At 41.0% G+C, this 23119-nt stretch overlaps 1 protein-coding gene across 1 annotated transcript in view; it reads right to left on the minus strand.

Moving 5' to 3' along the window:
• LOC112248940 (solute carrier family 12 member 2) overlaps window positions 1–23119 on the minus strand; it is a 40975-nt gene that overhangs the window by 13045 nt on the left and 4811 nt on the right. The window contains exons 2-15 of the mRNA XM_024418405.2: window positions 20634–20765; window positions 20283–20358; window positions 19763–19858; window positions 18762–18901; window positions 18534–18644; window positions 18275–18383; window positions 17866–17993; window positions 15753–15837; window positions 15473–15624; window positions 14099–14206; window positions 12392–12515; window positions 12114–12215; window positions 550–705; window positions 197–296 (exon numbers count right to left, since the gene is read on the minus strand). Of these exons, the coding sequence (XP_024274173.1) occupies window positions 197–296; window positions 550–705; window positions 12114–12215; window positions 12392–12515; window positions 14099–14206; window positions 15473–15624; window positions 15753–15837; window positions 17866–17993; window positions 18275–18383; window positions 18534–18644; window positions 18762–18901; window positions 19763–19858; window positions 20283–20358; window positions 20634–20765 (1619 nt within the window). The remainder of the gene's footprint in view (window positions 1–196; window positions 297–549; window positions 706–12113; window positions 12216–12391; window positions 12516–14098; window positions 14207–15472; window positions 15625–15752; window positions 15838–17865; window positions 17994–18274; window positions 18384–18533; window positions 18645–18761; window positions 18902–19762; window positions 19859–20282; window positions 20359–20633; window positions 20766–23119) is intronic.

Below are 23119 nucleotides of genomic sequence, written 5' to 3' on the forward strand. Positions count from 1 at the left end.
CCTAGATCAGTACTCTTGCTCTGAGACACTTGGTATAAATGGGCCCTGATGTTGAACATTGAATGTTGTTGCTGAAGTACACAACGTCAAGGTGCAGGGTTCATTCCATAGTACGTGGGTATTTTTTTAGTAGTGTGCAGTATGATGTGTAACAGTTACGCTGATGCTCCTCTAAAAGGACCTGCTGCTGTGCTACCTGAAGTTTTTGACGTGGTCCTCTACACCAGTGAGAAGGAGGCAGTGTGTCAGCGCATGGTTATAGATCAAGGCTTGAGTGGAGGAGCCCCAGTTAACATCTGTGTGGGAATAAAATGAAAAATGAAAAAGAATGAAGAATGAAGAAAAAATAAAACAATAGATTAGAGACGAATATTGAACAGAAGTGTAACAACAGCCGACATCAACACTAGAATATAGTGAAAATACATGTAGTATTATAATATGTGTGTACGATAAAGACACAGTGTTCCTACAGCAAAGAGAAAATACTGGCCATAGTTTTCTGTCCCAGATTACATTCAAATACTATGTGAGAAGAGGACCATTTACCTGGTTTCTTATAGCTGACATATACATAGAGAGCCAAGACAATGATATTGGTCATAAGGGCGGCCCACCAGTTTACAACAAACATGACAGCACAACAAAGCACGGCTCCAGCCAGCGAGACCCACTTATTGAAATATTTGAAGCTTGGCCGCCATCCTATTTAGAAGGGAGAGAGTACAGTAGAACAGAACATTAACAATAAATTCATATTGACAAAACACAGACTGGGAATATATATGTAGTGACATCAGTGTGTAAAAACAACAGAGTTAGAACGTCATTTAACCCTTTACACTCGCGGGAATTGGCCTATAGGGACAGGGCTGAATTGAAATGTTTCTTACAGAAGAAATATAAAAGCATTTGCATAACCATGGTAGCCATTGAAAGGGAAAAGTTTGGAGATAATGGGAAAATTATTAGACCAAAAGGTGGAGACAGTTCACCTGACACAATGATGAATCCAAACATTACACTGTTGAATTTATGTGCATTTTACATTTATTGTACTTTTCACCGCGTTTGTTGATAGCAAAATCTGAAAATACTCTGGATACATGATAAGAATATTCCTGGAAAGACAAAAAATTACAAAGGTTTGAGTGAGAGGACTAACTAGTGTCGCCAAGTGGCCAAACACCTCTCCAAAGTGTGCACAGTTCCTAAGTCATTTTAATGCACTTTTATGACTCAAAGAAGAGTCTTCAACTATAAGGTGCCTTTTGAACACTCCTAGCTGTGCCGTTGAGTATCTAGAGCAAGCACGCTTGTAGTTTTTTTGTTTGGAACACAACCCCGGCATCCCCATCATCACACAATTACTGTTGTTGTTTACACAATCCAAAAACGGTCAATAATAAATTGCAATCTGGGTCAGTTGGGAATCATTTGAAAGCTTGTTCTATTGCCAACACGCCTACCTAAGTTATAAAATACGATATTACAGTGTTAAGCTTACACAAAGCAATTCAGGGAAACAGATAATAATTTTGGTGCGCATAGAAAAGAGTCATGATTGCATTCAGGTGTGTGTGCCGTGGCAAACTTGAGTTTTATGATATGGAAATGTGAAGTGCACATTTGGACTCAAGGGTGTTTAGCAAAATACATAGTCCACTTAATTTGCAGCATTTCCCTCACTCAGACAACAAAAACATTTTTTAAAGTTGCCCAATTAGCGGGAGAGATGGGGGAAACTTCTTGTCGCACTAGGTGCTCAAATTCAGAAGGGCTATCAGTCAAAACCCATCCAGTGCTGGGAAGAGAAGAGCCAGCCCACTGGGCACACCACATAATTTCAACGTGGATATAATTGGGCAATATTTGGTTGAGATGTTGATCAATATGATTACAACCTACAGTTGAAGTCAGAAGTTTACATACACTTAGGTTGGAGTCATTATAACTTGTTTTTCAACCACTCCACAAATTTCTTGTTAACAAACTATAGTTTTGGTAAGTCGGGTAGGACATCTACTTTGTGCATGACACGAATAATTTTTCCAACAATTGTTTACAGACAGATTATTTCACTTATAATTCACTGTATCACAATTCCAGTGGGTCAGAAGTATACATACACTAAGTTGACTGTGCCTTTAAACAGCTTGGAAAATTCAAGAAAATTATGTCATGGCTTTAGAAGCTTCTGATAATTGACTTAATTTGAATCAAATGGAGGTGTACCTGTGGATGTATTTCAAGGCCTACCTTCAAACTCAGTGACTCTTTGCTTGACATCATGAGAAAATCAAAAGAAATCTACAAAAAATTGTAGACCTCCACAAAAAAAAATCAGCCAAGACCTCCACAAGTCTGGTTCAACCTTCGGAGCAATTTTCAAATGCCTGAAGGTACCACGTTCATCTGTACAAACAATAGCACGCAAGTATAAATACCATGGGACCATGCAGCAGTCATACCGCACAGGAAGGAGACGCGTTCTGTCTCCTAGAGATGAACGTACTTTGGTGCGAAAACTGCAAATCAATCTCAGAACAACAGCAAAGTGAAGATGCTGGAGGAAACAGGTACAAAAGTATCTATATCCACAGTAAAATGAGTCCTATATCGACATAACCAGAAAGGCTGCTCAGCAAGGAAGAAACCACTGCTCCAAAACCGCCATAAAAAAGCCAGACTATGGTTTGCAACTGCAGAAATGTCCTCTGGTCTGATGAAACAAAAATAGAACTGTTTGGCCATAATGACCATCGTTATGTTTGGAGGAATAAGAGGGATGCTTGCAAGCCAGAGAACACCATCCCAACTGTGAAGCACGGGGGTGGCAGCATCATGTTGTAGGGGTGCTTTGCTACAGGAGGGACTGGTGCACTTCACAAAATAGATGGCTTCATGAGGCAGGTAAATTATGTGGATATAGTGAAGCAACATCTCAAGACATCAGTCAGGAAGTTAAAGCTTGATCACAAATGGGTCTTCCAAATGGACCATGACCCCAAGCAAACTTCCAAAGTTGTGGCAAAATGGCTTAAGGACAACAAAGTCAAGGTATAGGAGTGGCCATCACAAAGCCCTGACCTCAATCCTATAGAAGATTTGTTGGCAGAACTGAAAAAAGCGTGTGCGACCATGGAGGCCTACAAACCTGACTCAGTTACACCAGCTTTATCAGGAGGAATGGGCCAAAATTCACCCAACTTATTGTGTGACGCTTGTGGAAGGCTTCCCGAAACGTTTGACCCAAGTTAAACAATTTAAAGGTAATGCTACCAAATACTAATTGAGTGTATGTAAACTTCTGACCCACTGGGAATGTGATGAAAGAAATAAAAGCTGAAATAAATCATTCTCTCTACTACTATTCTGACATTTCACATTCTTAAAATAAAGTGGTGATCCTAACTGACCTAAAACAGGGAATTTCTACTAGGATTAAATGTCAGGAATTGTGAAAAACTGAGTTTAAATATATTTGGCTAAGGTGTATGTAAACGTCCAACTTCAACTGTAAGCCTAAAGGTCGAGACAATAAGTAGACACAGTGACAGAATAAATTCAACCACACCTCTGTCCATTGAAGTCCACAAAGCATATTACATGGAACAAACAGTTACATGACCTACAGAATGGTCAAGCAAGTTAATGTTTCCGACATTTTCGTACCACTTAACAACTATTGATTTAGAACCACGGAGAGTTACCGCAAGTCGCAAAGAAAACAGGAGCTGCCTCCACTATTCCTGCACCAACTTCAACATTTCAACATCATCAAATCACCTTTAGTGTAATACAGTGACAACTAAAAGATACCAAAAACAATTTAGTCCAGTCAAAGTAAGCAAAATATGACGTGGCTGTCCATGTATCTGATTTCTGTGCGTGTGTGCGTGCATGTTCGTACAAGTAGAAAAACCATGTTGACTCACCCTACTTGCAGAGAAACGCCAATGCCATCTTCCTCTCTTTCATGTTGATGCCATGGTCTATCACTCTATCATACAATACACGCTTTTATTTTTTGTTGTCTTAGGCTACCAGGCTAAAAAGCTTGCTCGCTACCCTAACTTCCTTTCATGGGCAACATTAGTTAGTTATCATTAGCCTTCTACATCTAGCTCCATATTGAACTCCCATTCTCTCCAGCCAGGGGCACAATGTATGAATTACTGGTTGGATCAGAATCGCTATTATAATCATTGGCCAGTATGGAGAATTAAGTAAAACCACAAGTCCAAATCCATATCTCCAACCATGGCTAATTTAGGAAAGGGACAATTTTAGCTAGCTAGCCACCGGAAGACAACAACACGAGATGAAACAATTTAAGTTATTTATGTCAATGACGCATGCTCTCAATGCGATTTGATAGGAGTGAGGCCAAGTCCAAACTGTCTTCCTGTAACACTTTTTTTGGTGCGCCAGGACCATTCACAGTTGAGCTCACTCAGTTTAGCTCAATGCTGATTGGCTATTCTTTAAATAAACAATTTGTCAAGGGAGGCCAATATGCTCACTGGATTCCCTTGAATTCAATGCTTCGGGCGGCAACAATGTCATACTGTTTTGGAATAGACAGCATCGGATAGATGGCCTACACATACAGAGACAAGAGGGGTGCTGTTGCTTTCTCCGGTGAGATACATTCAGCCACTTGCAAATTGAAGGAAAATGATGAAACACAGAGAGAGGAAAGCTAAATAATTGTATGTTTTTTTCATGGTCATTTTCGGGGGAGGCCTGGGTTCCCTTGGCATCCATGAATACATGCCACTCGTTATCACTGTGCTTTTAACCATCTAAAAGTACAACCAAATTCCAATGGAATAACAATGTTAGATTTTTGGTTTAGTTGTCACCAAATGTCTATCACTGCGCTTTCAACCATATAAAAGCACAGCAAAGTTCAAATGGGAAGACAATGTCAGATATTTTGTTTATTTATAACCAAATCACCTGGATTGCAGTTGAGGTGACATTAAAAGTACATGGTGCAAGGTCAATTCTGTTTGAGATTACTCACAGATTATTACAGCAATTGTGAAGATATCCACAAACCTGACACAACCTTTGCATGCTATCTTGAACATGCACACTGTATATGATTACATAAGAAGAAATGTATAGTTACAGTAACATCTAAACTTCAAAACACCAAGATGGCGCCCGCAGACATGGCAGCTCTGCTTCTAGCTCCTTAGCAACTTTGCAGTATTTGTTTCGTTTCGTTTCAAACGTTTTTTGTGTTATTACATACAGCTGGAAATTGGTTTTGGATATCAGATTGTTGGTAACTCACCAGCACCACGACCAGGAATACGACATTCCCAAATTGGATCCTTTGTTCCAACCCCCCAGGGCAATTGGACATATCCTAGAGGCTCCTCCAAGAATCCACCGGCGGAGAAGAGGTATTCGGAGTAGCATTCTAGTCCGACTCAGGAGGCAGGCACACCATCCACCATTTCCGAGTATATTACTTGCTAATGTTCAGTCTCTAGACAACAAAGTAGATGAGCTCAGGGCGAAGATCTCCTTCCAAAGAGACATCAGGGACTGTAACATACTCTGTTTCACAGAATCATGGCTCTCTCCGGATATACTTTCCCCATCCATACAGCCAGCTGGGTTCTCAGTACATCACGCAGACAGGAATAAAGAACTCTCTGGGAAGCATAAGAGCGGTGGCGTATGTTTCATGATTAACCACTCATGGTGTGATTGTGATAACGTACAGAAACTCAAGTCCTTTTGTTCACCCAACCTAGAATAATTCACAATCAAATGCCGACCGTATTACCTCCCAAGAGAATTCTCTTGTTATAGTCACAGCTGTGTATATTCCCCCCCAAGCCGATACCACGACGGACCTCAAGGAACTACACTGGACTTTATGCAAACTGCAAACCACATATGCTGAGGCTACATTTATTGTAGCTGGGGATTTTAACAAAGCACTTTTGAGAAAAACGCTACCGAAGTTCTATCAATACATTGACTGTAGTACTCGCGCTGGGAAAACACACGGCCACTGCTATTCTCTCTTCTGGGATGTCTACAAGACCCTCCTCCGCCCTCCTTTCGGCAAAACAGATCACGACTCCATTTTGCTCCTCCCTTCCTATAGGCAGAAACTCAAACAGGAAGTACCTGTGCTAAGATCTATTCAACGCTGGTCTGAGCAATTGGAATCCATGGTTCAAGATTGTTTTGCTCAAGCGGACTGGGATATGTTCCGGTTATCCTCAGATGATAACATTGATGTATACACGGACACGGTGACTGAGTTCATCAGGAAGTGTATAGGGGATGTTGTTTCCACTGTGACTATTAGAACCTACCAAACCAGAAACCATAGATAGGTGGCAGCATTCACGCTAAACTGAAAGCATGAACCACCACATTTAACCATGGCAAAGTGACTGGGAAAATGGTTGAATACAAACAGTGTAGTTATTCCCTTCGTAAAGGCAATCAAATAGGCAAAACGTCAGTACAGAGACAAAGTGGAGTCGCAATTCAACAGCACAGACACATGTGGCAGGGTCTATAGACAATCACGAATTACAAAGGGAAAACCAGCCACGTCGCAGACACCGATGTCTTGCTCCCAGACAAGCTAAACACCTTCTTCGCCGCTTTGAGGATAACACAGTGCCATCGACGTGCCCCTCTCCCAAGGACTGGGGGCTCTCCTTCTCTGTGGCCGGCGTGAGTAAGACATTTAAGCGTGTTAACCCTTGCAAGGCTGCCGGCCCAGGGGGCATCCCTAGCCGTGCTCTTAGAGCATTTGCAGATCACCCTATAGCACTCACTTCTGTCATCGTGAAGTGCTTTGAGAGGCTAGTTACAGATCATATCATCTCTACCTTATCTGACACCCTAGACCCACTTCAATTTGCTTACCGCCTCAATAGATCCACAGACAATGCAATCGCCATTGCACTGCACACTGCACTATCCCACCTGTACTAGAGGAATACCAATGTAAGAATACTGTTCATCGACTATCTCAGCCTTCAACACCATAGTACCCTCCAAGCTCATCATCAAGCACAGTGTCCTGGGTCTGAACCCCGTCTTGTGCAACTGGGTCCTGGACTTCCTGACGGGCCGCCCCCAGGTGGTGAAGGTAGGAAACAACCCTTCCACTTCATTGATCCTCAACACGTGGGCCCCACAAGAGTGCATACTCAGCCCCCTCCTGTACTCCCTGTTTACCTGTGACTGCGTGGCCACACACGCCTCGAACTCAATCATCAAGTTTGCAGACGACACGACCATAGTAGGCCTGATTACCAAAAATGATGAGACAGTCTATAGGGAGGAGGTGAGGGCCAGGAAAATAACCTCTCCCTCAACGTCAACAAAATGAAGGAGCTGATCGTGGACTTCAGGAAAAAGCAGAGGGAACATGCCCCTCTCCACATTGACGGGACCGCAGTGGAGAAGGTGGAAAGCTTCCAGTTCCTCGGCGTACACATTCACTGACGATCTGAAATGGGCCACCAACACAGACAGTGTGGTGAAGAAGGCGCAACAGCGCCTCTTCAACCTCAAGAGGCTGAAGAAATTTGGCTTGGCCCCAAAGACCCTCAAATACTTTTACAGATGCACAATTGAGAGCATCCTGTCGGGGTGTATCACTGCCTGGTATGGCAACTGCACCGCCACAACCGCAGGGCTCTCCAGAGGGGGGTGTGGTTGGATATTTGCATCTGAGCCCCATCATTGGAGGCACACTGCCTTCCCTCCAGGACACCTGCAGCATGCGATGTAACAGGAAGGCCAAAAATATAATCAAGGACATCAACCACCTGAGCCATGGCCTGTTCATTCCGCGACAGTATCATCCAGAAAGCGAGGTCAGTAGAGGTGCATCAAAGCTGAGACCGAGAGACAGCTTCTATCTCAAGGCCATCAGACTGTTAAAAAGCCATCACTAGCCAGCTATCACCCAGGTAATCAACCCTGCACCTTAGAGGCTGCTGCCCTATATACATAGACATGGAATCACTGATCACTTTAATAATGGAACACTAGTCACTAATAATGTTTACATACTGCTTTACTCATTTCATATGTATATACTGTTTCTATTCTACTGTATTTTAGTCAATCCGACATTGCATTTTAGTGAATCCGACATTGCTCGTCCTAATATTAATATATTTCTTAAATTCATTATTTTACTTTTAGATTTGTGTGTATTGTTGTGAATTGTTAGATATACTGCACGGTTGGAGCTAGGAACACAAGCATTTTGCTGCATCCACAGTAACATCTGCTAAATGTGTGTATGTGACCAATACAATTTGATTTGATTTGAAAATGTGGCCATGAATGTCTTACTCATTTTAAGGTTGAATGCTACATCAGTTTGTAAGATAGCTTTGACTTTACTCACGCCGGCCATTTATTTACTGTATTACAAAGAAAATGTTGAATTGTGTTTGGTTGACAACACAACCAAGTATCAGCTTTTAAAGGAGCTGTTTCTACTGCTTGGATAGTTGCATCTGAGCCCCAATGACTCAGTGGCGACCCGTCATTCAGGGTAGAGCACCAACTGTTTGGACCTCCACTAGTTTAAATGTTTTTCATGTAATTCTGGCATTCATTTGTGTCTGTTATCAGTTTAGCAAACAATGTAAACTGAAAATATAGTTGACAACCAACCACAATTCAATATCACTAAATATCATTACAAGTTAAATAAACCAGAGCTTGAAACACATTGGTTAATTTGCTTTGTTAAACCTACCCTTTGGAATGACTTCAATAGCAACAGTGAATCTATTTCTTTGGAAGTGGAGATCTCTAAACAATTATTCTCATGATAGTACATTGGTAATAATCAGTGACAAATATCATAGCAGGACTTGATTAAAACCCAGGATGGGAAACCAAAGGGTAACTATAGATAAATTCTCCAGTAGGAGGTGCTCCACACTCCAAGACTGCTTCCATCACGTGGACTGGGATATGTTTCATATTGCGTCAGATAACAATATTGATGAATACGCTGATACGGTGTGCGAGTTCATTAGAACGTGCGTTGAAGATGTCATTCCCATAGCAACGATTAAAACATTCCCTAACCAGAAACCGTGGATTGATGGCAGCATTCGCGTGAAACTGAAAGCGCGAACCACTGCTTTTAATCAGGGCAAGGTGACTGGTAACATGACCGAACACAAACAGTGCAGCTATTCCCTCCGCAAGGCTATCAAACAAGCTAAGCATCAGTACAGAGACAGAGTAGTAGAATCTCAATTCAACGGCTCAGACACAAGAGGCATGTGGCAGGGTCTACAGTCAATCACGGACTACAAGAAGAAATCCAGCCCAGTCACGGACCAGGATGTCTTGCTCCCAGGCAGACTAAATAACTTTTTTGCCCGCTTTGAGGTCAATACAGTGCCACTGACACGGCCTGCAACGAAAACATGCGGACTCTCCTTCACTGCAGCCGAGGTGAGTAAGACATTTAAACGTGTTAACCCTCGCAAGGCTGCAGGCCCAGACGGCATCCCCAGCCGCGCCCTCAGAGCATGCGCAGACCAGCTGGCCGGTGTGTTTACGGACATATTCAATCAATCCCTATACCAGTCTGCTGTTCCCACATGCTTCAAGAGGGCTACCATTGTTCCTGTTCCCAAGAAAGCTAAGGTAACTGAGCTAAACGACTACCGCCCCGTAGCACTCACTTCCGTCATCATGAAGTGCTTTGAGAGACTAGTCAAGGACCATATCACCTCCACCCTACCTGACACCCTAGACCCACTCCAATTTGCTTACCGCCCAAATAGGTCCACAGACGATGCATTTTCAACCACACTGCACACTGCCCTAACCCATCTGGACAGGAGGAATACCTATGTGAGAATGCTGTTCATCGACTACAGCTCGGCATTCAACACCATAGTACCCTCCAAGCTCGTCATCAAGCTCGAGACCCTGGGTCTCGACCCCGCCCTGTGCAACTGGGTACTGGACTTCCTGACGGGCCGCCCCCAGGTGGTGAGGGTAGGCAACAACATCTCCACCCCGCTGATCCTCAACACTGGGGCCCCACAAGGGTGCGTTCTGAGCCCTCTCCTGTACTCCCTGTTCACCCACGACTGCGTGGCCACGCACGCCTCCAACTCAATCATCAAGTTTGCAGACGACACAACAGTGGTAGGCTTGATTACCAACAACGACGAGACGGCCTACAGGGAGGAGGTGAGGGCCCTCGGAGTGTGGTGTCAGGAAAATAACCTCACACTCAACGTCAACAAAACTAAGGAGATGATTGTGGACTTCAGGAAACAGCAGAGGGATCACCTCCTTGTATCCACATCGATGGAACAGTAGTGGAGAGGGTAGCAAGTTTTAAGTTCCTCAGGCATACACATCACAGACAAACTGAATTGGTCCACTCACACAGACAGCATCGTGAAGAAGGCGCAGCAGTGCCTCTTCAACCTCAGGAGGCTGAAGAAGCATTGCCTGTTCACCCCTGGTATGGCTTCAGGCTCTCCAGAGGGTAGTGAGGTCTGCACAACGCATCAGGCTTGTGCATCAAAGCTGGGACGAGAGTCACCAAAAGCACTGTCAATGACACTGACTTCTACAGCCATTTAATCATGGGAATCCTGATGGGAAATGATGTAAATATATCACTAGCCACTTTAAACAATGCTACCTTATATAATGCCCTTACCCTACATTGTTCATCTCATATGGGTACGTTGATACTGTACTCTATATCATCGACTGCATCCTTATGTAATACATGTATCACTAGCCACTTTAACTATGCCACTTGGTTTACATAATCTCATATGTATATACTGTAAGGATATCATCTACTGTATCTTGCCACTGCTCTGTACCATCACTCATTCATATATCCTATGTACATCCACACTGTGTATGACAGTAGTTTTTTGGAATTGTTAGTTAGATTACTTGCTCGTTATTACTGCATTGTCGGAACTAGAAGCACAAGCAGCTGGCATTAACATCTGCTAACCATGTGTATGTGACAAATAAAATTTGATTTGATTTGATTTGATTTGATTTGTATCACTGAAAACTGCTCCGCAGGCTTCTAGGTCTCTCATCACCGGGGGCAAACTACCTGCCCTCCAGGACACCTACACCACCCGATGTTACAGGAAGGCCATAAAGATCCAGGACATCAACCACTAGCCACTGCCTGTTCACCCCGCTATCATCCAGAAGGCGAGGTCAGTACAGGTGCATCAAAGCTGGCTCTATCTGCCATCAGACTGTTAAACAGCCACCACTATCATTGAGTGGCTGCTGACACTGACACTGACACTGACTCAACTCCAGCCACTTTAATAATGGGAATTGATGGGAAATGATGTAAATATATCACTAGCCACTTTAACAATGCTACCTTATATAATGTTACTTACCCTACATTATTCATCTCATATGCATACGTATATACTGTACTCTATATCATTGACTGCATCCTTATGTAATACATGTGTCACTAGCCACTTTAACTATGCCACTTTGTTTACATACTCATCTCATATGTATATACTGTACTCGATACCATCTACTGTATCTTGCCTATGCTGCTCTGTACCATCACTCATTCATATATCCTTATGTACATATTCTTTATCCCCTTACACTGTGTATAAGACAGTAGTTTTGGAATTGTTAGTTAGATTACTTGTTGGTTATTACTGCATTGTCGGAACTAGAAGCACAAGCATTTCGCTACACTCTCATTAACATCTGCTAACCATGTGGATGTGACAAATAACATTTGATTTGATTTGATTTGATTTGCCCAGCCTATTGTTTTTTTCTGATAGTGGATATAATGTTGAAGATCTGACATTGTTTTAAACGTACAAATTCAACATATTTTACACAAGGTTTGTTTATGTTGAAATTGGGTTACCGTGATGATGTATAGCATGTTACTGTACAGCCGCTGCATTCCAATTTAGGATTTATCAGTCAGATCTGCCATTTTCAACCAGTATATGGCTACGAGTGTAAAGGGCAACGATTAATTTGAATGAAAAGTGAATATATCGGAGAGTACATATATCAAAACCAATCCTTACCTGGAGAGTTGGCCAGAGATGCATGGAACACAGAAAAATTTATCAAGGCATATGAGGCCAGAAAGAAGTTTGAAATGATGGGAGCAATGACATTCAGCTCAGCTAAGGGAAGAAATCACAAATAAAACTATAAATAGACTGATACATGAGTGACAGGGAAAGAATGAAGTGGATCTTTTCAAGCATTTTGTACACTGTAGTAATCTGTTTGTTGGCCAGTTTGGAAACTAGAATGACTTCATTACCCATAATGCTCAATAATGTACAAAAAAACCTACCAATAAGAATGAAGGCCAGACCAATACAGAAGGTGAGGACGTAGCCCCGTAAAGGTTCATTGTTCTTTCCATATCCCTTAGCAAAGACATGGAGGCCTGGGTAGATGTTGTCCTTGCACAAAGCCTAAACAGCCACACAAAAACATTGAGAAACCAACATCCAATTCAATTGACTGGACATACCGTATACTCGTTTTTGACATAATATTGGATATCTAAAATAATGTCTAAGGGGCGGTTTCCCGGACACAGATTAAGCCGCATACGTGTCTTTTTGTTGAGCAAAACTTTTTGTGGAATGTACTACGCTGCGTTCAGACCCCCGCACACTCAAGGTCGTCGAGATATATAGTTTCCTTGTCGGCCTATTTGGCGGGAAACTGTGAAGAGAGCTGTAGCCGATTGCCTGTTCCTGTTTCTGAGTCTTTTATTAAAGAATGTGAAACAATGTTGTGTTTCTTTGCTGCTTTTCATTAAATCATGTAGCTGTTCTTTAGGCTATGGGCAGAATATTATATTTTGTAGCATAGGCTACCGAATTTATGACAATAAACAGTTCACGTGAAAAAGGCCAATATTTGGTTGTTTCAATTGAAAAAATACTCTTTGTCACATGACAATAGCAATAGCAACATTATGATTTTAGAGACACAAAGTAACAATAGCCTCTATGATTAAAGGGATCGGAGTCCATCTACTATTGGGCTCTCACCATCATCATCATTATTTACATCATTCAAATTCACCAAATCAGTTTGTTTACAAACCCACTAGGCTACTCATTTGTTTTCATTAAAAGTCCTGAATGATAGATAGGAAAATACCATTGGGTGTTTGCCTAGGCTATCTTACACTATTGCACACAATAGCCTTCAGTGTCCAATCCGACGCACAGAAACATATGAAAACATTAACTCATTACTTTGATGCTTTCTTTGTTACATCTTGTAGACCCTGCTGCAAATCAAGCAGATAATCAACATAACTGTTTTAGCATCGCATGCTATCTCACAACAGCTGTTTGTCACTTGACTGTCATTCAGAAAAATCCTGGATTAGCTGATGATGGTTGACAATAACACTAGGCCTAACCTAACAGCTGGACACCAAATGCACATCTAACAAGTAGGTACATTAGCCTACCCATAGCCTATTGAAGAACCAAGCAAGTTAGGTGACTTTCGGGTAAAAGCGTTCGATTTTGCAATTGCATACATCGTTTTGGATTTGTGTGCCCATAAAAACTGTTTTCACGGCATGGCTTAAATGATCATTATGAACATTTGATAAAGTGGTGCTGCCATTATTAGTGCACCATCTCATAGATTAGGTTTCTTAGTGTATTCATGATTGATTCGAATGAAGCTTTCAGAACATGCGCACTTTGCCTACTGGTCAATTATCTCACAGTCATCTGGACACTTTCCTATGTGCAGTGCAGGTCAGTTATATGGTCAGTTATATTTTTGTCTCCTTTTCATATCGAAAAAATGGTAGCTTATTGATCACAGAGCGACCAGCCAGCTGTCACATGTTTATTTATTTATTTTCTACAATATTCTGCCCATATGAAGAAATGTATATACAGTATATTCTCCATTGGCATGCTTTTAGGTCCAGGCCCAATCTGTGTCTGGGAAACCGGCCCTAAAAATGTACTCCTCGAAAATACTCGAAACATAACAAATACTGAAGGAGGGTTCTCACCTGGAAGACTTTTGGGGCACTGACGAGAGAGGCCAGGGCTGATGACAGCGTGGCAGAGAAAATACCAGCAGTGATCAGAGGTCCAAACCCAGACACCAAACTCATGACCTAGCCAACAACAAGCCTAGACGTTACTTCACTAGTTGGCACCTTCAATGATATCAGGCAACACACACATTCTCTCATGAACTGAGATTAAACTACAGCTATTGAAAAGATTGAAATGCAAAAACAAACGTCATGTTATAGAGGGTACCATAGGGGTGCTAAGCCATTAGTGGTAGTGGGGAGAAACTCATGCAAAGTCATGGCAAAACACCTCAAGGTATAAGAGCATGTCAGAAAATACAAAAAGATTAGTGCTAACCATGACCAATTTGTAAAAGGCTTGCAGTGTGTATTCATAACAAAAAAACAACAACAGCAAGGTGTATTGTTCAACTCTATGTCTGCCGTGCAAACCAATCGACAAGTGCCTTTGTCAGTAATGCCATGTAAGTGCACTTGGCTTTGGTACTGGGTAACCCTGTACCACTTGCCTATGATATCAGTGTCACAAAGAGGGTGGGTGCCTACGCACAGTGGTTGCTGTCAATGGTCTCATTCAAGACCTAGAGAATGCCTTGTGACTCACAACACAAGCACTATTATCCCAGCTCCCATTGTTTACCACTAACTAACACTGCAAGCCCCTACATCTATTGTCAAAAATTCAAGCAGAAAGGAGAATAGCGTAGTGAGAGAAATGCAGCTTCTGAACTGCCGTGAGAGACAGAATAATTATTTGCAGCCCATTTTATCACTAAATTGCCCAACACTAACCCAAATCAAATTCTCAGCGCTCCACATCAAACAACTACCATGGTGTTAAAGGATCATATAAGGTTACCCTCTCTTTTATAAGGCTTTATGCCAGATGACTATTTTAAAGAATAATTCCTTTTGGGAAAAAAGCATATCTGAAAACATCCAAGCAGAGCATTGTGCTAGACTAGAGGTCAACTTTCAGCAGAGGTAGGAGACCTGCTTCTACCAGTAGTTTGAATGACAATCAGAATCGGGGTGGGGGTTATAATGCGTGAGACTATTTTAAAGGGGACGGTTCACCTAAATTACAAAATTACGTATTGGTTTTCTTCCTGACAGCGACCAGGTAAACAAAACCAAAGCAAGATAGGTGACTTACCTTGTCCATAAACTGCTTACAGGGTAAGGAAACCAATATGCAGTGTTGTAGTTTGGGTGAACTATCCCTTTAAGTTGTAGGCTCTCTGGCTAAACTTTGTTACATCATGTGAGGTTAATAATTTTTGGAGGTGTATGTTAATGTCAATGTTAAGAGAATCCTACACATCACCCCAGGCCCAGACATACTTGGAAATCGTTCATAAGTCCAAATTTGCAGCCTCCTTCCTTACAAATCGAGAAGTCATAACCAAGTGTGCAGGCAGCATCCGTGCAGTTCAAGTCACTGACACTGGAGGTATCATTGTGATCGCCAGTGGCGTCTCTAAGGATACAAGATCCTGGAAGAAAGGATGAGAATATTAACTTGAGTCTTCAATGAACTAATTGTGGAATTTTTATTCATTTTAAACAGTGTCCTCGTCTTGCTACTGTAACTTCATGTTCATTTTATAAAGACAAAGATTACCAGTAGAAACAGTCACTGCCACATAAGTAATTCCAGTTATAAGGATGGCCAAAAGAGTGCCCTTTGGAATGGCTGACTGAGGATCCTGGGGGACAGAACAAAATATTTCTCAATGTTTTGTTGTGAATACATTAAAAACGCATGACAGTTTTTGCTCTATATGAAAGTGCTCCATCTTGAAAACGTCACTGCTGACATGCACCCTTTCTAGGGATTATATTAACAGTGGACTAATGAACAAAATGCAAAAATTTAGTTTTCGAGTGTACAGTAGTATTCCTTTAAAGGCCCAGTGAATTCAAAAACGAGGTTTCCCTGTGTTTCATATACATTACCACACTATGGAGGTTGAAATAATACTGTGCAATTGTGAAAATAATGACAATGCCCTTTTAGTGTAAGAGCTGTTTGAAAAGACCGCCTGAAATGTTTGCCTGTTTTGGTGTGATGGAGTTTTGGCCTAACCTAGGGTTACAACAGTGGTGTAAAGTACTTAAGTAAAAATACTTTAAAGTACTACTTAAGTCATTTTTGGGGGTAGCTGTACTTTTATGTCACTACATTTCTAAAGAAAATCATGTACTTTTTACTCCATACATTTTCTCTGACACTCAAAAGTACTTGTTACATTTTGAATTCTTAGCAGGATAGGACATTTTTTCAATTCACGCACTTATCAAGAGAACCTCCCTGGACATCTCTACTGCCTCTGATCTGGCGGACTCACTAAACACAAATGCTTAATTTGTAAAATATGTCTGAGTGTTGGAGTGTGCCCCTGGCTATCCGTAAATTTAAAAAACAAGAAAATGGTGCCGTCTAGTTTGCTTAATATAAATAATTTGAAATTATTTATACTTTTACTTTTGATACTTAAGTACATTTTACCCATTTTATTTATTTTTAATACTTAAGTATATTTAAAAACCAAGTACTTTAGACTTTTACTCAAGTAGTATTTTACTGGGCGACTTTCTCTTTTACTTGAGTCATTTTCTATTAACGTATTTTACATTTACTCAAGTATGACAATTGGGTACTTTTTCCACCACTGGGCTACCGGTAATTTATCAATGTTACCAGAATCTTCAGTAATTTTGGTAATTAAGAGAAAATCGATGGCAATCTATTGTAACTTTGGTAATTTATACTGGAATACCTTAAAACAAATGTATTCACATATAGTATTATTTTTTGTATAAATCTGTGTCCATATTGTCCATGAGTTTCTAGTAGATAGACCATTTGGTCCAATAGAAAATAGCCTAATTAATAAAAAAACATCTGAACAACAATTTTCAATTACTGTACCTCTGCAACTCATCCAACTATTTACTTTTCCCACAACTGCCACCAGTTCGACGCCAAAATATTGACAAGAAAAACATTGGCATAGTAAAATAAATATAAAGGACATTAAATGCTGAAACCCAGGGTAGCCTAGTGGTTAGAGTGTTGGACTAGTAACTGGAAGGTTGCAAGTTCAAACCCCTGAGCTGATAAGGTACAAATCTGTCATTCTGCCCCTGAACAGGCAGTTAACTGACTGTTCCTAGGCTGTCATTGAAAATTAGAATTTGTTCTTAACTGACTTGCCTGGTTAAATAAAGGTAAAAATAAAATATCAAACACCAATAGTATTCACTAAGTTGATGGTTTATATTTAGGATAATGTTTTACAGTTTTGTCATTCTATTTTTCAAATTATCTTATTTAATTATTTCATATATTTTACATGTGATAAGTACACAGAGAGAGCCAGAGATAATTTCAGACACGTGATAAGTTTAATAAAGGTTCAATTTCAAAAATAATCTACCCAAAAGGGCCACTAGAAGTATTTTGATAGATTACATAAAAGCCTTGAAATATACCAAAATTCTGGTAAAGTTTCCAGTAAAATTACCCTCCCTTTGCAACCCGACTCAGACCACTCACAGACAGTCTTTGCAAAATTCTTGGTTGAGAAATTGCTATCTGCTAAGAAGCTTTTTTTGTTTCTTTTTTACCGTTTTAACACAATCACAGTAAGGTATTTCATTGTTACTGGGAAAGGATTTGATATTGATATAAAATGGCTGCATTGGACCTTTGAGAGAGGCCAAGGTCTTACTGTAAGGTCTCCTGAGATGTTGGCACCTGCCAGGATGCCTGTTGCAGCCGGAAAGAAAATGGCAAACATGGAAAAGAATGTCTCGCCGTCTCGGAAATCCGGTCCCATGTTCTCCATCATGATAGCCGCTTCGGATGAAAAAGAACACAACGTGACAATTTCATCTTGATTCAATGGGGGCAGTCGTAAGCCATTAAATATAATGCTAGCCTGTGTGCCAGTCTGTTTCTGCACTCTTGCCAACTCCTTATGGAATTGTCCTGCCAAAGATGTTTTCCTTGAAAATTACAATTAGGTAGGCAAAAGCACAAACACATCTGAGATTAGATTAATGTAATGCATGCTCAACAGAAGGAGAATTACAATTTGGGATATGGAAATGAGTGCATAGTTGAACTATCAGACAAACCTTTGTAGCCAAAGAAGCCTTTGGGCTCTTTTGACTCCATGGTGATGACGGTTCCGATGAAATAGTTGAAGATGGCGGCCAAAAGAATGACCAACAACACAATCTGGGCCTGGAAGGGAATGTTGGGTCAGGAGTGGTACAGAGTTTTAACACGTTTATCTGCCAGAAGTTCCATAAAGTCACTACGGCAAGAGTCTAAAGTAAAGCAAGGTTTCCTTGTGTTACTATGTGTGACAGTGCATTGCTCTGTAGGTCTTACCTTCGCCTCCCACTCCATCCCTGCCACTGAGATGCCCAGAAGCAGGATGACAGTGAGGGTGCCCACTATACGGACGTCATTGAGCTCATCTGTCATCAGGGCATCTACATCCTGTCAATCAGGAAACAATCACCCAGTGCTGTTACTGTTGTTGCTATGTAAAATGTCAACATGGCACACAGCGATCCAATCAACGTTCACTATACAGGCATATCAAATGTTCCTTACATTAAGCATCTCAACGACAGTTTCAGCAAAGCCCACAACATACATGGCCACAGCCACAGCATTAGCAAAGGCGAAGATGAGACCAATGGAGCCGCCAAATTCAGGGCCCAAACTCCTTGATATGAGGTAATATGCTCCACCTAAAATAAGATGAAGAATTGAAGACGGGTTAGACCAGAAACATGCTAGGGTTAGACCAGAATCACAATTCAAGCGTGTTAATGCTCAGCACACTATAACTGACTTTAAAGGTCATTTCCAATTGAGCTGACATTTTATGCGTTTATTGTGATTGTGATGTCCGCAAATGCTGGAACATTGCCTTTAAAATCCACAGTGTCGACAGCCAGGGGCGTCTGGCACCACAAAAATCTGAGGGGGCACAAATATTTAAGGATGGCTGGGGGGTGGTCTGAAACAGCTTTTTCCTGCAATCTAGAGCCATAAACATTATACTTAGTTTTATATAAAAAATAAGTATATTTTTCTGCATATCTAAGCATACCTCTTGAGCTGTCTGTATCCTCCTGACAGTAATTCTTTACAAAAACTAACTAAATATGCTTCTCACATCTCTGAGGAAATCTGGGTAAAAGATTGAAAGGAATGTGAGTCTTATTCAGTACGTTTAATTGCTTGCTTTTCTAGAAAAAGAAGGTCTACCAACCTTGCCCGCTACTTTAACTTGATCGATAGGCTGAAATGCTTTTGGTAACTAGCTATGAGGTTGGGAGATTGGGAACCTATCTGGGTTACACTAAAAGGGCATTATCATTTTTTTCGACAAATCTGAGGGGGCACATGCCCTTCTGCACGGGCGTGACGCTTCTGTCGACAGTGCTCTACGGATTTAATCCCGGCATCATGAAGGATCCCAAAAACTTTACCAAATTAATACTCCTTAGAATCTCTTCTAATACCTAATTTATATCATTCTGCTACAGGATCCTAATACATTGTTAATATATTAGCATTTCATCAGGAATAAAGCTTTCCCTTACCTCCTCGCACAAACCCATTGGTTGCTATGGCTGAGGTGGAGAGTCCAGTGATGGTGGTTACAACTGTTGCCATCAGAATAATAACACATGTCAGACCTGTTAAAAAAAGATGAGCAAATGATCTTTTAGTAGATAACTTTCTCATCATGCTTACAGGTAAAATCGATTGGGACAAAGGCCTGTAGGAATTTGTTTTACCTGACCTGGAAAAACTCTGGGCCCTAGTTATAGACCATGTTACTAGGCCCACTTGGTCAAAAAGCATAATAATAATATACCTGCAAGTATATCATTTTATGGTAACAAACTTTACAACAAGGGGTGTGTTTATTTTGTGTCACCTGGTGCCCCAGGTGGGTGGAGATTTCACTTTAAGACCAATGGAATGGTCTAAAATGAACAAACCCTGAAAGGGGTTTGGGTGATGCAAAACTAACACGCCCAATGCTCAAGCAATACTATGAGGTTTGAAACCTTAAATATTTTGGTCTGGATTGAACATGAGTCATCACCTACGTACCAATGCCTGCCTGTCCCACGATCCATGACATGCGAATAAAGAGCATCACACCCCAGATGTTCAACATGCAACGTATCTGAAAACACAGACACACAGGTGACAACATTCACGTTACCAACACATACTTCTATAGTGGGGGGAAACCATTCATTTGAAAGCTTGTTTTTAGATTTGTGTTGGATGTCTTTGAAATGATTTACATTGATGTGAAATTCAATGATTCATCACAGAGCAATAAGGAGAACATGGTAGAGTTTGAATAGTTCTAAAAGAAAAAAACGGGATGTTTGGGCCAGAGACAACAAAATGTTTAGTTCCCAGATCCAGTTCTGGTCCAGATCCAGTACTAACCAGGACACCTTTGACCCAGCCAAACTTGATGGTGCCTCCCTTTGCTTGTTCCTTTGTTCCTTCTTTGGCTGCAGCCTCCTCAGCAAGAGTAGACTCCTCCCCAATAGGAAAGCCATCCTCATCCAATGGCTCCTGAAAAATACCACACATAACAAATGCTGACAAACATTAATGGCTAGATTCAATCCGATCGCCTATGATCATATTAAAGGCAACGTTTGCGTTCGCTTCATATGTGACCCGATTCATGAAACTAGAGCCGTTTGAACGTCTAAAATATTTTAATCAAAATGCGTTTTTTTGGGGCAGAAATGCCTTCTCAAACATGTGAACTTTTATGTGCCTTCATAACAAACTTGTATGCCATCTGTAAACACAATTGTTAAATTACGAGCCTTGTTGGTTAAGCCACAGAAAAGGTTTGCAACCTTCCCACTAGCCATGATTGGCTAAGATATTGTGTGGCCTGGACATACCGAGAAATGAGTTCAGATTGATCTGCCATAGAAGGCTTCTGTCTATTATTTTGAGCTCGTCAGTGTTGGTAATCCTGTCGAACGCGGCTTTTACATTTTGTTATTGTGTTGTGGACCTGCATAAGTATTGCTCTCCACTTTCTGGAGGATCAAGTTTTGAAATCAATGGAATTAGAGTATAATAGTTAAATAGATGGAGAAAACACCTGTCTCCAATTACATCTTCAAACTAACGGAAACCGTGGTATGGCATTCTTGACTGGGAGATGCGTCCATCATGCATGATGGTGTATACACTTAAGATAGTCTAGCGTTAGCTAGCTACATTTTCAGATATTACACATTTCAAATTTTGACAGAAAGTGGTTTCATTTCAAGCTGTGTTCATTGTTGCTTAACTAGCTAACGTTAGCTGTCTGGCTCGTTAGCTAACGTTACGTGAAGTGTATGATCTTAAACGTTTTTTTACCTAGCTAGGTTCATTGTTTACCCAGCTAGCTAAATACAAGTCTTAAGATAAAGTGTACGGTTAGCTAGCTAGCAAAAGTTTGCTGGCGGGATTGTTAGCTAACGTTACGTGACGTGTGTGATCTTAAACGTTGTTTACCTAGCTAGGTTCATTGTTTACTTAGCTAGCTAGCTAGCTACATGTCTTAAGATAAAGTATACTGTTAGCTAGCTAGCTAACGTTAGCTGGCTGGCTCGTTAGCTAACATTACTTGTGTGTGAACTTACACTTTGTTTACCTAGCTAGGTTCATTGTTTACCTAGTTAGCTATATGTCTTAAGTTAAAGTGTACTGTTAGCTAACGTTAGCTGGCTGGCTTGTTAGCGAACGTTACATGACGTGTGTACAACACCCGTTGAATATGGCCGGTGTCAGTAAACATCTGCAAAAAAGCCTAAGGAAATTGTTGCCAGCAGAGCTGGTTAGGCTGTTTTCATGTTATCCATAAGTAAACAAATCATCGGCCAGAGCGTCAAGTGTGCGCTACGAGAGCGAAACAAGTTGGGTGGGGCTGAAGCTTAAGATGGTGTGAACGATGCTGAACGGGTGTAGACCTAGATATCAAAACATTCAAAGGCCAATTTCTCAAAAGTGAGTTTACAAGTTAATCAACTTTCAAAGCAGAATTACTCTCCCATTGTTCCTCAAATGTAGTGTATGATGTACCATTTTGTAGCTCTGAGTCTCTACTTTTATCCAATGTAGAAAACACAATTTCAAATGTTGCTACATAAGACTGAATCCAGGTGTTGAGTCACATATGTCGACTCAATTGGAAATTACCTTTAACCCTAAAAGCGGCAACATATTTTTTGCTATAATGTGGATCTTCTGATGAACTGAAAATCGGAAGTTCAAACAATAACAAAGGGACACCCCGTCGCTGTTTTGGTTAACAGCTGAGGGATGGGGCTGGAGAAATGTGATTAATCCCTTTCAAATTCATAGACAGAGCTATGAATGAAAGGACTGACCATGAATGCTTTCAGAATAATAGTTTTAACCATGTTTTGCATTGTCTGCATTATTTACAAACAATGGAGTAACACAAGCTTATATTTTGGGTTCTGATGGGGTATGACAGTTGAACTAAGGTCATGAGGCATTCCTAAATTATATTCTTCAAGAATAATTGGGTATGTCACTCATTTAAGGGAGTGGCTCTATGACTGGATTATCTGGAGTTCTTTCTGATAGCTAAACAACCTTTCCTTCTGTGCATGTGCTAGTTCGGCAGCCTAGAGATGGAATAGGCCACTCGGTAGATAGTACATTTCAATTATGTACTATCTATCAAATCATTCTGTGTTGCATGATCACTGAGAAGCAAAATAAAAGTTGCATGTTATCTATGGTTAAAACTCAGATTGTTTTGCCCCAATGCAATGTGTAGACAGGGCTCCCGAGTGGTGCAGCGGTCTAAGGCACTGCATCTCAGTGCTGGGGCCGTCACTACAGATCCTGGTTTGATTCCAGGCTGTGTCACAACCGGCTGTGATTGA

Source organism: Oncorhynchus tshawytscha, linkage group LG04 (assembly GCF_018296145.1).
Source record: "Oncorhynchus tshawytscha isolate Ot180627B linkage group LG04, Otsh_v2.0, whole genome shotgun sequence".
Classification (NCBI taxonomy): domain Eukaryota; kingdom Metazoa; phylum Chordata; class Actinopteri; order Salmoniformes; family Salmonidae; genus Oncorhynchus; species Oncorhynchus tshawytscha.